We start from the raw sequence: 18,547 nt of genomic DNA on the forward strand, positions 1-18,547 counted from the left end.
CTAGCCCCAACCCTAGCCCTAACCCTAGCCCTAACCCTAATGGGAAAATGGAAATATATACTTTTTTTAATTTTATTATTTTTCTCTAACTAAGGGGGTGATGAAGGGGGGTTTGATTTACTTTTACTTTTATAGTGGGGTTTTTTTTAGCGGATTTTTATGATTGGACGCTGTCACACACTAAAAGATGCTTTTTATTGCAAAAAATAGTTTTTGCATCTCCATATTTTGAGAGCTATAATTTTCCTATATTTTGGTCCACAGAGTCATGTGAGGTCTTGTTTTTTGCGGGACGAGTTGACGTTTTTATTGGTACCATTTTTGTGCGTGTGACATTTTTTGATCGCTTTTTATTCCAATTTTTGTGAGGCAGAATGTCCAAAAACCAGCTATTCAAGAATTTCTTTTTTTTTGGGGGGGGGGGGGGCGTTTCGTAAAAGTGATAAGCAGTTTTATTCTTCGGGTCAGTAGAATTAAAGCAATACCTCATTTATATTTTTTTTATGTTTTGGCGCTTTTAAATGATAAAAACTATTTTGTATAAAAAATAATTATTTTTGCATCGCTTTATTCTGAGGACTATAACTTTTTAATTTTATCTTTGATGACGCTGCATGGTGGCTCGTTTTTTGTGGATGACAAGATGACGTTTTCAGCGCTACCATGGTTATTTATATCTGTATTTTTGATCGCGTGATATTCCACTTTTTGTTTGGTGGAATGATAATAAAGCGTTATTTTTTGCCTCTTTTTTTTTTTACCGAGTTTGCTGAAGGGGTTAACTAGCAGGACACTTTTATAGGTGGGGTCGTTATGGTGATACTAAATATGTGTACTTTTATTGTTTATTTTTATTTAGATAAAGATATGTATTTATGGGAACAATATATATATATATTTTTTTACACTATAACATTGCCCTAAGGGGACATCATGTTATAGTGTCAGATCAGCTATCTGACATGCAGGGCTGCAGGCTTACCAGCGCTTGCTCTGAGCAGGCGCTGGTAAGCCACCTCCCTGCAGGACCCGGATGTAGCCCCGTGGCCATTTTTGATCCGTGGCCTGCAGGGAGAAGGAGATAGGAGACCCTTGGAGCAACGCGATCACGTCGCATTGCTCCGAGGGTCTCAGGGAAGCGCGCAGGGAGCCCCCTCATCATGTTTGATCGCGGTGTTCCGGGGGTTAATGTGCCAGAGACAGTCCGTGACCACTCCTGGCACATAGTGCCAGATGTCAGCTGCGATAGTCAGCTGACACCCGGCCGCGCTCCCCCCCGTGAGAGCGACCGATCGCATATGACGTACTATCCCATCGGTGGTCATACGTGTCCACCCCACCTCGACGGGATAGTACGTCATATGTCAGAAAGGGGTTAAAAAATTAAAAACGACATACTCCCCTCTTGTCACTCAGGCCCCTGGCACTTGCTATAGTCACCTTTCCCCGTTCCACTGCCGCATGCCGCTGTGTCTTCCCCATCCTCCACACTGACGCTCAGGCAGAGGGCGTGCACTAACCACGCCATCGCGCCGTCTGACCTGAGCATCACAGGTAGATGACATGGAAGACGGCGCCCGGCGGTGGAATGAGGACAGGTGAATATCTCCGTGCTCCCCTCCCCATTATACTCACCTACTCCCAGCGCGGTCTTTTGCAGCTTCTTTGATGGACTCTCCGGGTGCGGCAGCTCTTGCAGCTTTGAACGGCCACCGGTACCGCTCATTACAGTAATAAATATGCGGCTATACCCCTATGGGAGTCGAGTCGGTCCATATTCATTACTGTAATGAGCGGTACCATTAAAAAAAAGCATCAAAGATATATTGAAAAAACACCTAGTGTCAACTTACCCTTAAGCTAAAAGAAAATTATTCATATTCCAGAAATGTAAACTGAAATGTCTATCTGTGCTTTTACAAGAAAATGAAATATACATGCTTTCTTGTTTTAATAGTCCAATATTATACCAATATTATACCTGTGCACGCCATGAGCAAGGCAGGCATTATCCCCCAAAAAAGGATAATTTTTGGACCATTTTTATAATTTAGGTAGCCTAAAAAAGTATGTTAGCACAGTGTTTTTTTAAGCAGGCTGTTGGGTTTCCACTGTTTACCATCCATTTTCCACTAACCAGACAATCTCCAAATGATCTCAGCCTAATGCTACATTTGCATTAAAGGGAATCGGTCACCCCATTTTAGGCCTATAAGCTGCGGCCACCGCCATCAGGGGCTTATCTACAGCATTCTATAATGCTGTAGATAAGCCCCCTATGTAACCTGAAAGATAAGAAAAACAAGTTATATTATACTCACCCAGGGGCGGTCCCGATGCGTTCCGGTCCTATGGGCATCACGGACAAATTCCCTTTAAAGAGCTGAAAATGGGTTCAATAGAGTCCTAAGACATTTCAAATAGTTATGCAGGCATTCCCCAACTTACTTGACAGTTGTCCTATCAACATTGTGTGCCACATCTCCAGCCTCTTCACTATATTCCAAAATTTCCGCAGTAACCTTCGAGGTCTGGAAGTAGCTGGTCATAAATAGTGGCATATAGTGAAGAAGCCAGAGATGTGACGTGACAGTGGAAAAAAGATGCCCGGATAGTGGTCACAGAGGAAGCCATATTAGTGAGTGATAAAGTGAGTATTGGTAAAAAAAGGAAAAATAAAAATAATAATAATACTCACCGATTATGTTCAGGTCTTGGAGGTCATTGTGCATCATAAGGCTGCGGCTCACATCTTGATGTCATAACATCGTGACCTTCCAACTCACAGTGACCTCTGTGGCCTGGACATGATAGGAAGTCCTGGCTTATAGTGAGAGGCCGGAGATGCGGTGTGCTATGGCAGAAAAAAGGGGACCAGATGTCGGGCAGTGGGGTGGCTGTAGAGATCAGCAATGAGGTATTAGTTCTTTTCTTTGCTGGCCTTGTTCCAACTATATACAAATTTGGTTAATGAATAAACCTTCAGGATCTATCTAGTTCATAACCCAGGGACTGCATGTACACATTTTCTTGACAATTAGAGGCTTGGCATTATTGAGATACACGTCAAATTTATTACCTGCAAATTTGGTAAGGAAATTTGGCAAATTCAAATTTCAAAACATCCACTCTTTTCTAGTGTTCAGTCATACTGTGCTGTATGACCTGTGACATGAAGCTCCAAATGAAAAAAGGGAGGAACAGCATCCAATCCAGGTGAAAAAAATGCAAGAAACTTTATTCCGCCATCACACGTTTCGACCGGTGTTGGTCTTTATCAAGTACTTGAGTACCAATACCAGTCAAAACGCATGATGGCGGCATAAAGTTTCTTCTATTTTTTTTCACCTGGATTGGATGCGGTTCCTCCCTTTTTCATTTGGAGTCATTTATGTCCCATTGGGTCTATGTACTTGGAGCGTGCATCCTGATGTTTATCTGATGTGCTGTTGGCTGTCTTTTTTCTGCGACATGAAGCTGGCTTCGACAACCTCAGCTTTCTAGAAGAGTTTGTCTGTAGCTCACCAAGTTGTAAGCCTCCTGCACAACTGTTTCTGTTTCAGTTAATTACTGTGCTTCAGTCTACAGGCTTGCTCACACTTGCGATTAAATCGGCAAAATGCAAATCAGATTAAAAATACCAATACCAATTTGATCCTAGATTTGTGTTCTCAGTGTAGTATTTTTTCCTGCTCCAACTGTATTGCGATCGGAAGGAAAAAAAGAAGCATGCTCTGATTGCATGCGAGATTTGGATCACACGCACTTATTTAACTCTATGGGTCCGTGTGAAACACCGCACGCGGATATCACCCGAGTGCAGTGTGATTCCCGCGAACGCAGGCAACAGAGGAGATGGAAAAATTAATTTCTGTCTCGGTCTCCTCTGCTGCTGTGTTCCTATTCTCTTATGCGAGAGGATCGGAGCACAGAGCACTGACACTTGGCTCCTGCTTGCAGCAGAGCTGGAGCAGAGTGTCATTAGCATATCGAATCAATGCTCTCGGATGTCATACGCTAATAAGACTCCGACCTACAATGATGATCATTATCACCTTTTTGGTATGAATAGTTACTCTTACCCCTGCCTATAATCCTACAAAATCCCTTAGTTTGCGCATGTGTAAAAAAAAAAAAAAAAAAAAAAAAAAATGGACTTTTTTTTTTAACGCAAAGGTGGGTTACTCAAAATATTGATTTGACTTACATTTCTCTTTTGTTCATTCACTTTGTATTATGTGAATTGATGAAAATAAACTGTTAACACTTCTACTTTTTAAGCACTTTTACTTTGCAGCATTTTTTTCACACTTGCTTAAAACATCTGCCTAGTAGTGTATTTCCTGTAATGTATACAATATTGTATAAGACACTTTGCATCTATATTTAGCAACACTATTCGCAGCTCCTTTTTATGCCATAATTAGTAATGGGACATGCTTAAATGCCCTGTGTCATGTCATTTTCTCGCACAATTTCCTTACAGAGTAATGGCATCATTCCATTCACTTGCAGGAAGTCTCTTATCTGTAAGATGCGCCACATGAATACACTGTATCAATGACCTGTCATAATGGATCTGCCCACAGTCTCTTAAGCTAAGATAAAGTTAATGTAGTTAATGTCTTGTACTTCGTTTGGTCTCAGAAAACACCTTAATGCCCTCGAATGTGAACGGAAGCAGACTATTTTAGAAGATAATCTTGGTGCATCAATCAAAGAGTGGCTCTGTCTCTGTTTTTTATATCAAGAACAACTTTAAGTTTCTCCCTGTGTTAGGCTACATGCACAAAGTTGTATTCCACATCTGTGTTGTAAATACCCATGAAATCTATAGGCCTATGCTGTAGCTTTTTTTACCTTCAATGTTAGATTTCTTGTGTTATATATTTATTTATTTTACTCATTTATATAGCGCCATTAATTCCACAGCGCTTTACAAACATTACCATCACTGTGCCCGATGGAGCTCACAATCTAGATTCCCTATCAGTATGTCTTTGGAGTGTGGGAGGAAACCGGAGTACCCGGAGGAAACCCACTCAAACACGGAGAGAACATACAAACTCCTTGCAGATGTTGTCCTTGTTGGGATTTGAATCCAGGACCCCAGCGCTGCAAGGCTGCTGTGCTATCCACTGAGCCACCGTGCCATCCAATTCATATAAAATTAATAGAAAATAATTTGCATGCATGATTATGAGGAATTGTCAGTAAAAGTTTTGCACTGCTTTAAAGGGGTTACCAGTAGTGTTGAGCGATACCGTCCGATACTTGAAAGTATCGGTATCGGATAGTATCGGCCGATACCCGAAAAATATCGGATATCGCCGATACCGATATCCGATACCAATACAAGTCAATGGGACATCAAGTATCGGAATGTATCCTCATGGATCCCAGGGTCTGAAGGAGAGGAAACTCTCCTTCAGGCCCTGGGATCCATATTAAAGTGTAAAATAAAGAATTAAAATAAAAAATATTGTTATATTCACCTCTCCGGCGGCCCCTGGACATCAGCGGGAGGATCCGGCGTCCGGCACGGCTTCTTTCTTCAAAATGCGCGCCTTCAGGACCTGTGGAATGACGTCCCGGCTTCTGATTGGTCGCGTGCCGCCCATGTGACCGCCACGCGACCAATCAGAAGCCGCGACGTCATTCCTCAGGTCCTAGAAGGCGCTCATTCTAGGACTTTAGCTGAGGAATGACGTCGCGGCTTCTGATTGGTCGCGTGGCGGTCACATGGGCGGCACGCGACCAATCAGAAGCCGGGACGTCATTCCACAGGTCCTGAAGGCGCGCATTTTGAAGAAAGAAGCCGTGCCGGACGCCGGATCCTCCCGCTGATGTCCAGGGGCCGCCGGAGAGGTGAATATAACAATATTTTTTATTTTAATTCTTTATTTTACACTTCCGATACCGATACCCGATATCACAAAAATATCGGATCTCGGTATCGGAATTCCGATACCGCAAGTATCGGCCGATACCCGATACTTGCGGTATCGGAATGCTCAACACTAGTTACCAGTCTTTGAGGACAGTATTATTTTAATTAAATGCATGTATTTGAGGTCACAAATTATTTTTGCAACTAGATTTCTTTTTTTTTTTAAAAAAGTGAACCATTTGGTTTTTACAGGCTCTTTGTGTCCCACCTTCAACTTTGATGTGGTCTGTGGTGATCAGTCAGATAAGAGGTGTCCAGAAAAAGGCAGACAAAAGATCTACAAAACCTCTCTTAAAAAGTATCTTTCTACAGTTTTCACATGTTAAACTGGCTACATCATGAGCTAGTGAACCAAAATGAGCATATACTCCGTAGCAGGTAAATAATAATAGTACATGTAAATAACATAGAGTACATCATTTTGATAAAAAATAAAGCATAAAAGCCATCCCACGAAGACAAGGTGTTCCCAATTAGGACAGTCCTGTCGCTAGTATTAAAACCTTACATTGTGTCAGCCGACCTTAATATAAGAGCAGAGCAGGATACAGGCCAGACTATTCAGACCGCTGGAAGGTAAAATCTATATGGATGAAATTCTAGCTCAAAAATGGAGAGTACATAGTACAAGGAACTACAGCAAAACCAGAGAAATAATCTAGAGAATAAGTTGGTCTTTTTAGAGAAATCAACATTCGCCAAAATGTGGATTTTTAGTAATATTCTTATTCTCTTCCTAGTGGTTTCAACTGACTGAGATTTGTTGAAACATAAAGGTCCATCAAAAGGTTAAAAAAGTAATGGAATTCTAAAGGTAACGTCACACTCAGCGACGCTGCAGCGATATAGACAACGAGCCGACCTAAACTAGATCGCTGCAGCGTCACTATTTAGGTCGCTGTAGAGACGTCAAACACAGCAGCTCCAGAACGATGCAGGAGCGATCCAGTGACGTAACGGCGACTCACTTATCGTGCTGGCTGGTTGTTGGCTCCATGTCAAACAGCCGGAGTGTACCGATCCGACACACATCTAGGGGCCCTATGCTCGTTGCTGGCGTCGTTGCTTTTGATGTCAAACATGACGATACATGCCGACCTGGCGACAAAATAAAGTTCTGGACTTCTAGTTCCGACCAGCGATGGCACAGCGGGATCCAGATCGCTGCTGCGTGTCAAACACAACGAGATCGCTATACAGGACGCTGCAACGTCACGGATCGTTGTCGTTCTCTTTGCAAAGTTGCTGAGTGTGACGGTACCTTTATACTCACCTTAACGCTCACCTCTCCAGCCCCTCCAGACTTCACAGTCATCCATCTGGTCCTCATCTCATCTTCTCATTACTGGCGTTCGTGCTGAAATCCCCCCGGCCTCCAACAGTGAGGCTGCCGTCACACTAGCAGTATTTGGTCAGTATTTTACACCAGTATTTGTAAGCCAAAACCAGGAGTGGGTGATAAATGTAGAAGTGGTGCATATGTTTCTATTATACTTTTCCTGTATTTGTTCCACTCCTTGTTTTGGCTTACAAATACTGATGTAAAATACTGACCAAATACTGCTAGTGTGACGGCAGCCTGAGCAAGGACTTCAGGCTCTGATGAGGCATGGGGCGGTTTTGCACATGCACATGCAAGGTCACGGTGCATGTCATGATATTATGACAGTGACCTTTTGTGCGCTTGCGCAGAACCCTCCTGGATTTTCAGCATGAGAGGCAGGTATCAAAAGATGCGATGAGGACCAGACTGGTGACTATAAGGAGTGGAGCAGTCAGAGCAGAGAATATAAGTATTTGTTTACTTTCTACATTACTTTTATCATGCTCTGGGGTCTGGAGAGAGACCCTGGAGCAAAATATGAGACATTAAATTCTAGTAGAATGACTTCTCTGCCAATTGTATTTCTAGAAGAAACCCAGGGAAACAGGCAAATTTGTATTTTGCCTGTTCCGGTCACCAAAAGTGCCAGTGTAAATAAGGCTCCATCCACATGACTCTACTCCTAGGACTGGGTTTGTCTCGGTGACATTAGATATTTCTTGATTACAAGTCTAGCTACAGTATTTCTTTAATACAAAAACCATTATATGAATGTGACTTATAGAAAACTTATGTAATTATATTAATGCTGCCTGAACTAAGGAAGAAGAATGAATTAGAGACTTGATGTATGACCACAGCCAAGTATATTTTAGGCCAGTCTCACACGTCCAGATAATTCCGGTACTGGAAAAAAAAATCGGTACCGGAATTATCCGTGTCCGTGTGCCCCTACGTTTCTGTGGCACATCAGTGTGGCACACGTGCGGCACACGTGTGCTGCCCGTGTGCCCACTGGGTACCACACGCACCGTGCTGGGTACCACACTTACCAGCATCTGGTGCTGAAGCCACGATTCATATCTTCCCTGCAGCAGCGTTTGCTGTAGAGAAGATATGAATAATTGTGTTTAAAATAAAGAACTATGTGCCCCCTGCCCTCCCACCCCCTGTGCGCCCCCCCGCTGTTCTGAAAATACTCACCAAGCTCCCTCATTGGCTGGCGCTGCTTCCTGGTCTGGCCGCATCTTCTCCTGTATGCGGTCACGTGGGGCCGCTCATTTACAGTAATGAATATGCGGCTCCACCCCTATGGGAGGTGGAGCCGCATATTCATGACTGTAATGGGCGGCCCCACGTGACCGCTGATAAAGTAGAAGATGCGGCCAGAACAGGAAGCAGCGCCAGCCAGCGAGGGAGCCGGGTGAGTATTTTCAGAACAGCGGGGGGGCGCACAGGGGGTGGGAGGGCGGGGGGCACATAGATCTTTATTTTAAACACAATTATTCATATCTTCTCTACAGCAAACGCTGGTGCAGGGAAGATATGAATCGCGGCTTCAGCACCAGTGGGGGGGACAGCGCTTAATGTAGCGCTGTCTCCTGCACGGCACACGGGCTGCACACGGACAACGTCCGCGTGCGGTACGTGTTTTACACGGACCCATTGACTTTAATGGGTCCGTGTAATACGTGCGCTCCCACGAACACTGACATGTCTCCGTGTTTGGCACACGGAGACACAGTCCGCAAAAAATCAATGACATCTTAACAGATGCATTGATTTTAATGTGTCTACGTGAGTCAGTGGCTCCGGTATGTGAGGAAACTGTCACCTCACGTACTGGAGCCACTGACGTGTGAAACCGGCCTTATTGTGAAACACTGTGGCATTCCAGTGAAAAGAGTTAACAGTCTTCCCGAAACTATGGGGAGGGAGAGATCAGACTAGCCCAATTTAGTCCCTGGTTGGCTTGTCTCTACTCGGCCCCAGTTACCTGTCAGGTCTCTCCTTATGTAGACACATGGGAGAAACTTGTCTATCAGCTAGAGAATTGCTGGGAGAAGCCGGCTGGACACTGCGTCGGACCAGGCAAGTCTCTCCATATCGTCTCTGGTCAGCTATTCAAACCACGTGTGCTCTAAAAAGCCAGAGTGCTTCAGAATAAAGCAAACTTGGTTGCAATCACGCAGCAAGACTCCCAATTCATCATTCCTATGATTTGAGCAGCATGGCAGGTTCATTTTAAATTACTGTAAGTCAAATGATATAATAAAGCCCCATCAAACTTTTTTTTACTATAATGAGGTACACTAGAAAACCTATTACAGTGTAGTATTTTACTTACTGTTGGATTAAAGAGTTATTCCACGAATTGAAAGTTTTAACTTACCGATTGATGTGGGTCAGATCTTTGGAACCTTCAGCGATCTGGAGGGCAAAACCACAAGAATAGAGCTCTACCTTAACTGAAGCAGGAGCGTGCATGCTTGACCTCCATTCATTGTCTATTGCACTGTAGGAAAGCTGAATACAATCCTTGGCTATTGATGACAGTTTCATAGACAATGACTTGAGTGGAGGTCAAGCAAGTGGACCTCCATTCAAGACAAGACTCAGCGGAGCTCGATTCCCAGAGTTCTGGAGCTCCGTTCTTCTGGCTATACAGTCAATACACACAGCTTAACTAAGGGTGCGTTTACAGCACCTGACTTGTGACGTTAACAGACCACTGATCAGCGGTTAATTGCCTGTTTAGACAGACCACATTTCCTAAGCACACAGAATGATCAGTAATAGCGAACTCAGTCGAGGGGTTCAAGAGAGGCCTGGATGTCTTCGTGGAGTGGAACAATATTGTATCTTACCGTTATTATGTTCTTTAGAAGGACGTAGATCTGGGATTTTATTCTTATTTATTTTCCGCCTTGCTAACTATGTTACTACAGTATGTTTAATAAGTCATTCTATGCATGTAGACTGCCATTGTTCTCAGCAGCACATGTCCCAGTTACACAAGACGATGTGCTGCAGAGAATGAGGACTTAAGCCTGTGCAAAAATCATTTCACTCGTCCAACAAGTTTGTTCACAATAACTGGCCAGTGTAAAGCCAGCTTAAATACATGAGTGGAATTAGCCACAATATTATTTTTCTTGCATACTCCCATCAAGAAGTACACAGAGATATAGTCTGGACACCCAAGAGGCATGCAGGCCATATTTCTGATCTGTACAATACTGATTTGTTATACTAATGTGTACATAAGAACTATTCTAGCACCTAGCTTTACCTGCATTGTTCATAATGATTTAAAAATAAACACATGCATTTTGGTAAAAAAAAATTAGCACCCTTATTACCTCTGTAGCATGATTTTATCTGACATGAATGTAATGCTCGTCGCTGCTACAGCTTCTAACCAAAGCAAAGGTACTTTGTCAGGTGACGGCAGCACAGTCAAATACACTATTGTGGATGATGAAGACTTAATGATCATTAAAGTGCAGGCTCAGCAGGTCTCAAATAGGAGTGACACAGCTTGAAGCGCAGCCTTTTCCATTAACAATGTGTATGCCACTTCGTTTCATCAGCTAATGTAAATGGAGAGGGAAAAACATGAACCACAGCAGTAGTATGTACAGTTCTCATTGGTGGGTTCATTACTGGTAATGGCCAAGTAAACAGCATGAAAAGAAACATGCGATTATGATTAGTTTGGATACAGCATCTGAAATATATAATATTAAATTGACTATGCTAAAGGTCTAGGGCTCCAAGGTGTTGCCGTATATCACAAGGGACCATTAAGATTGCTAACAGATCTGGGTAAAAGTAATTTTGGTTGACTTTGATTTAATATGTCAATGGCCAGCTTAACAGGTATATTGGAACCATTTATTTTTAAATAACCGATCAGTTTTGATTTTTAACTGTGCTTTTTTACCCTCAGAAAAAAGAGCCAGTGTTACCAACAACAGGAGCCATATTAAAAATCATTGTATCACAAAGCAAAACTCAAATGTATGGGCGTAAAGTTGATATCCCCACTCACTCAGCCAGCGTCGGACTGGAGCACCTTGGGCCCACCAGAGAAAATCATTCTTGGGGTCCACTATGTAGCTACATAGAAATAGATACAAGACCACCAATTGTGCGGTAAAAAGCGCTAATATCAGAGTATAATATAAGGTAGTTCACTTCTTAATTATGTAGGAAGGGTTGGGGTAACCCCCTCACAGAATATAATGTAGCCCCCTCATAAAATATAATGTAGTCCCCTCTCATAGAATATAATGCAGCACCCCACAAAATATAATGCAACTCCCTCAGGTATAACGCAGTCCCCACCATAGAATATAATGTAGCACCCTCATAGGTTATAATGCAGCCCCCCTCATATAGTATAATGCAACCCACCACAGAATATAATGTACTCCCCTGAGAGAATGCAGCCCCACTACAGAATATAATGCAGCCCCCCATAGAGTATACTGTAGCCCCCTCATATAGTATGATGTAGCCCCCCATAATATAATGTAGTGTAGTCCCCTGAGAATGCAGCCCCACCACAGAATATAATGTAGCCCCCTCATAAAGTATAATTAAGCCCCTCTCCACCCCATCATTGTCCTCATCACCACCCCATCATTGACTTCTCCCTCTCCACCCCTATCATTCTCTCCCACCACCTCCATCACTGCCCATTCCACCACCTGTATCATTGCCTCCTCCGCCACCATCATTGTCCATTTCATCACCTCCATCATTGCCTCCTCTCACCACCTCCATCATTGCCTCCCTCCACCACCATCATTGCCCATTTCATCATCTCCATCATTGCCTCCCACCACGATTGCCCATCACCTCCATCATTGCCTCCCCCCACCACCATCATTGCCCATCACCTCCATCATTGCCTCCACACCATCACTGCCTATCACCTCCATTGCCTATCACCACCATTATTGCCTCCCCCACCACCATCATTGCCTATCAGCTCCATCATTGCCTCCCCACCACCATCATTGCCCATCACCTCCATCATTGCCCATCACCTCCATCATTGCCTCCCCCACCACCATCATTGCCTCCCCCACCACCATCATTGCCCATCACCTCCATCATTGCCTCCCCATCACCACTGCCTATCACCTCCATCATTGCCCATCACCTCCATCATTGTCCATCACCTCCATCATTGCCTCCCCCACCACCATCATTGCCCATCACCTCCATCATTGCCTCCCCACCATCATTGCCCATCACCTCCATCATTGTCTCCCCCACCACCATCATTGCACATCACCTCCATCATTGTCTCCCCCAACCACCATCATTGCCCATCAGCTCCATCATTGTCTCCCCCCACCACCATCATTGCCCATCACCTCCATAATCTCCCTCCCACCAATGTCATTGTCCTTCACCACCGCACACACACCTCACTGCAGCTCATCACATACCCACACACACACACACGCAGGCACAGACACACACACACACACAGACACTCACACACACAGGCACACACACACGCAGGCAGGCACACAGCACAGATCACCTCCCCGCAGCAGCTCATCCCAGCAGCCTCTTCCTTGCTGGAAGCTTTCTGTCTGAGACAGCACACTGGATGATGACGTCATCCAGCTGGGCTGTCTCAGACAGGAAGCAGGACGCCGAAAGGTGAGCTGCTCTGTGAGTCGGTGTGCCTGCATGTGTGTGTATGTGTGTGGTGCTGTGTGTGTGTGTGTGTGGTGGTGGGGCTTTACATGCGGGCAGTGTTAGCTGCAGCCTGCGGCTAACGCTGCACGCTATTAACCTTTGTCCGGCTGAGTAGGTACAATTGTAACTATTCCATTTTAAAATTGCAATAACTTTTTTTTTTCGAAAAGCCGTAGAGGGCTGAAATTTCGTGACATCTCTGCAGTTTTGGTCCAGAATATATTGGCCAAATTTCAATAAAATATATATGAAGGTACAATTGTACCTCTGCAGCCTGTTAACATTGTAAAATTATGCAGCCTGACGAAGGTTAAAGAGAAATGATATTCACGCCTCTCCATGCCCATAGGGGCGTGGGGAAGTGTGAATATTCATTTTGCTTTAGCAGTGGGGACAGGATCCTGTCTCCAGCTGCTGCTACGCTGGCACAGGGCGGGCCCCCTTGACTCAGGGGCCCTATAGCCACTGGCTGGGGGCCCCTGGAGCAGTGGGGACCTAGGCAGCTGCTGGCCAGTATGCCAGTAGGTGTCAGTGCCTGGGCCCACCAGAGAATCCTCCGGTTCTCCGGTGGACCAGTCCGAGCCTGCACTCAGCCATATTTCAATTCTTGTTAAAGCACCACTCCAGGGCTTTTTTTTTTCAATTTTACCTGTCTAGTAGTGTCACTAATCTAAGCTCCCTGCCACTAGTATTATACTTACCAGCCACCATCTTTATCTGTTATCGGTGCCGCTCCAGTCGGGCTTCTGCAGGTTGTGAGCTGCGGGATTAAGGCCATGTGTACACGTTTTCGCGTTTTTTTTGTGGGTTTTCCCAGTAAAAACGCTATAAAACCGCATACAATAAGCATCCCATCATTTAGAATGAATTCCGCATGTTTTGGGAGGTGGAGCCGCATATTCATCACTGTAAATGAGCGGCCCCACGTGACCGCATACAGGAGAAGATGCGGCCAGGAGAGGAAGCAGCGCCGGCGAGGGAGTGAGCCGGTTGAGTATTTTCAGAACAGGGGGGGGGGGCACATAGATCTTTATTTTAAACACACTTATTCATATCTTCTCTACAGCAAACGCTGCTGCAGGGAAGATATGAATCGCGGCTTCAGCACCAGTGGGGGGACAGCGCTTAATGTAGCGCTGTCTCCTGCACGGCACACGGACTGCACATGGACAATGTCCGTGTGCGGTACGTGCTTTACACGGACCCATTGACTTTAATGGGTCCGTGTAATACGTGCGCTCCCACGAACACTGACATGTCTCCGTGTTTGGCACACGGAGACACGGTCCGCAAAAAATCAATGACATCTGAACAGATGCATTGATTTTTATGTGTCTACGTGTGTCAGTGGCTCCGGTATGTGAGGAAACTGTCACCTCATGTACTGGAGCCACTGACGTGTGAAACCGGCCTTAGACAGAAGTTGCAGTTACAAGATGGCGGATTGGGAGCAAATCCACCAGGGAACAGCTTAAGATGGCGGCTGGTAAGTATAACACTAGTGGAAGAAGAGAACTTAGATTAGTGGCATCACTTCAGCGCTGAAATATATATAAAAAATGCTGGAGTGGCGCTTTAAGAATTGCAGGTTGTCCATTTATCGACCTCCATTCATTGTTTATGGGACTGCCATAGCATGATGCCTATTAAGATCTACAAGGCCATATAATAGCTCTAAATACATATAAAGTTGGTTGCCCTATGACAGAGGTATTCTGATGTAGAATAATTTCTCGGATAGGATATTTCTGTGATAAGGTGTTATACAGGGGCACACAAGGATTCCATGTGCTGCCATACAAGTTGTATGCCATGCACAATGACAAACATTGAATTCTGGGATTTCAGTGAGTTTTAGTATTCAACTAAGTAGTAAAAGCAACTCAGTGACAGGTCTCCCATCACCTTGAGATCCATATTCACCACAGGTAACAGCCAAATCACCACTGGCGAACAGATAGAAAAGGGCCCCTGTGCAAGAACAGTATATTGGCCCTCTGCAGTCAGAAATCTCATCATAATGCACAATTCCACCTGCTTTGGAGTTGGAGATGGGCCCCCTGCCCTCTTGGACCCATGTGAGGATGCACAGATTGCACCAATGATATGTCCGCCCATGCCATACACATCTCTTGTCTCCATGTTAATGAACAAGTTTAATTTATCCCAGGACATTAGCTATCATTTCAAAAGATAACCTGGAACATAGAAATCCTTTGTGTGAGTGAAAAATGGCACAGTCTTGACAACACAACACAGTGGTATCATTACTACACCAGAACCGTAAGTGTAATTTTGGCAACAAGCAGTGCCCCCCAGAAAATTTAAGAGGTGCACTTCTATACTGAAAACGGTACATCTCAGCATGTAAGGCTTTAGGCTCTGTTCACATCAGGCTGAGAGCCTTCCAACAAAGGGATATGTCAGGAAGGCCTCCTAATGTGTATCTCTGATAGCGAATAGGCTCCAATTTAAATATATACATATATTTCATGATTGATTTCCTTTCACTATATTGCTTTATATGGAATAGTGTAGCCTACTATACTGCAAAAGAAAAGAAATGCCAATGCACATGGGCCTAGCCTACTCCAAAAGTCACTCTTTTGGCATCGGTCATGTTAAGGGAATGTTTCCACGGTCAGTAAATGCTTCGGGTTTGACGCTGCGTACATCCGCACCGTCAAACCCAAAGCGGCCAGATGTTACAGCATAGTGGATGGGATTTGAAGAAATCCCATCTCCACTATGTGTGCAGGGACACCTCCGGCATCTCTGCGCAGATGGACATGCGGCGCGTCTTTCGAGACTGCAGCATGTCTATTTATCTTGCAGAGACGCTCAGTCTCCGCAAGATAATTTTCCCGTCCAATGTATTGGTCGCGGTGATTCTACAAGGTTCAGTGAACACATGCGGAATCACCTGCGATCAAAAACTGGCAGCGCTTTGGATGGAGCTGACATGTGCGGTGTCCAAAGCGCTGCCAGTTCCTGACCATGGAAACATACCCTAATAGGACCATATTGATATTTTTATGTATTCCTCAGGAATTATCAAGGGCACATAGCGAATTTAAAGCCAAAATGAGATGTAAACAGGCCTTTTCCCCCTTAGATTTTTCTATTAAAGTTAATGAAGGAAAAGCAGTACAAAAATGCTTGATAAATGCTTTAAAAGTAAAACCAGTAATTAATGCCACTGGGAATTTACAGATTTGCTTTCACTCAGATTGCTGCAAATTGACCCTCACTGGGTTGCCAACTTGACGTTTTATTTTTGGGGGGAAGCGAATACAAAAATAACAGAGAACAAAGAACAAAATTGGAAAACTATTTTCATATTATTGTGATTATTATAAGTGATCCATGTTTGCAGCTCATAATTCTGATAAGACATCAGCTTAACTCATTGTGAACTGTAAAATGATAATTACAGTCAAAACAATCTGTATAAGCTTCCCCAGATGCAAAAAAATTAGACACATTTAATTTTTTCTTGACTGAGAGAGCAAAAAGGTGCCCAATTGTAATAGAGGACGGTTGGCAACCCTGTCCCCTGTGTGAGTGCAGCTTTAAATCAATCCTGGACTGATTAGGATGAGTAGTAGTAGTCTATGTCTCCAGTATCAGCAGCTACATGGACAGTCCTCAGTCACCACTACTCCCCCTGTCTTCTACTCAAGCATGACAGATTTGTTTGACGTGTTATTGACAATACCTGATATATTACATTAAAATCAGTTCAGGCAGATAACAAGGATTTATGAGATTTTAAACATGTTCTTGTATCACAATTAAAGCCGGACGCTCACAGATCAGGGAAGGACGGACTTGTGATTTTAAATAAAGCAAAAACTGCCAATGATCAAAATCTGGGGTAAACTAGACTCATGTGCACACCTACAAAATAGCCTGCAATTCGCTTCAAAACAGACTCGCTCCATTAAAAAGGGACTAATCTGCTCATAAAAGTGTGTGATTTAAAGGGCCAGTGTACCTCAAACATCAGTTTATCAAAGTAAGAGGAGCTTCTGATCGCAATGTATAAAATATACTGGAAAATGTATCGGGAGGTTCTCAGTAAAAGATATCGGTGAGCTAAATTACCAGACTTCCTATCTGCAATCCCATTGAAAAAAAAAAAAAAAAACCCCACTACAGTCAGCCTCTCCCCTGTCAGAAATGCAAGCTTACAAACAATAGATGGCATAGATCTGCCCAGCAAATGGACAAATACAAAGTCTTGAAGAGCCATCTGTCCACCTCCCAATGCGGGATTGTTAGATCCCGGGCTCTTTGGGGTTAATAGCGTTATAACAATGCCATCCAGTGACATGATGTGTGTGTTTTGTAGGGAAAGGGAAGCAGCTCTCTGCAGAGCCGCAGACAACACATCTCATCTCTGCACAAATGGCCAGTGAGGTCTGAAATTTTTTTTTTCTTCCTCCAGAAGCAAATATTGGACCGCTCTAATTAGTCCGAGTGATAATTACAAACGCATCTCCTCCGCTTTAACCTCTAATTCACATTTCTTCCCAAGCAAGGGAAAAAAAAAAAAAAAAAAAAAAAAGATTCCTCAGAGTCTTGGGGAAAGGTCATGTGCCTTGTGCGGTGTTGGATATTAGATATTATTAGACAGGGTTCCCTCATCTGCTTCCAAACTATGTGAGAGACCGGTAGAGCAGCACCTGCTACATATGCAACTGCAGTACAGCAAAATAATAATAATAATAATAATAATAATAATAATAATAATAATAAAAGAGCAGAGCCCACCTTCCCTGACACCCACAGGGTAGAATGGACAGATGCCATGGAAGAAAGTTTGGGGGGTTACTGCCTTGTCATGCACAGCACTAATAATGAATAATAATAATAAATAATCCTTTATACATATTCCACAGAGCTTTGTAATAAACAAACTACTGAAAAACAAACATCTAACAACAATGTAACAGAAAGGAAGGAAAGATGACCCTTTCAGGCTCTCAGACCAGGTTTGGATTTCTCTCTCCCAAGAAGTCTATGCAGTGCATATATACAGTGTGCCAATATAGTACAATGAGCACAGCTAGAGGATACAATGGCTGCAGAGCCTGGGCCATAGAAATCGTACTTACAGTGCGGAGGAATTGAATCTCATCCTCCACTTCGCCCCCTTCAGCCATGGCTCTTGAGGAGTCAGCTCTGCTAAGACTATGCTTGCCTCCACTGCTGTGCTGCTCTTCTCCCAGCAATATTAGCATAGAGCTAATCCACAGCCATATAGGGAGCAGCAGAGCTACCGTGTACTAACTCTGCTGCACTGCAGACTGTCAACCCCCTCACTGCCAGCAGCACAGTCACACACTGATCATATATCACAGGCTGCCTATATAGAAGCAGCCGTCAATTTGCATGCATGGAAATCCTCCACTATATATGCTTTTTTCGCTTGATTAGAAAATATATTTTTCGATAGATTTCGCAAGACACTAAATTCCATTTTATCTGAACCCAGACTCCTTGATTTTATCATTCCTATGAATTTACTATTCGTAGCTCATCTA

General features: G+C 43.8%; 1 protein-coding gene across 1 annotated transcript in view; it reads right to left on the reverse strand.

Annotated features, from left to right (window-relative positions):
- RYR3 (ryanodine receptor 3) overlaps nt 1-18,208 on the reverse strand; it is an 886,248-nt gene extending 868,040 nt beyond the window's left edge. The window contains exon 1 of the mRNA XM_069732389.1: nt 18,119-18,208. Within this exon, the coding sequence (XP_069588490.1) occupies nt 18,119-18,166 (48 nt within the window). The 5' untranslated portion in view covers nt 18,167-18,208. The remainder of the gene's footprint in view (nt 1-18,118) is intronic.
- Between the last annotated feature and the right edge of the window lie 339 nt (nt 18,209-18,547).

Source organism: Ranitomeya imitator, chromosome 1 (genome assembly GCF_032444005.1).
Source record: "Ranitomeya imitator isolate aRanImi1 chromosome 1, aRanImi1.pri, whole genome shotgun sequence".
Taxonomy (NCBI): Eukaryota; Metazoa; Chordata; class Amphibia; order Anura; family Dendrobatidae; genus Ranitomeya; species Ranitomeya imitator.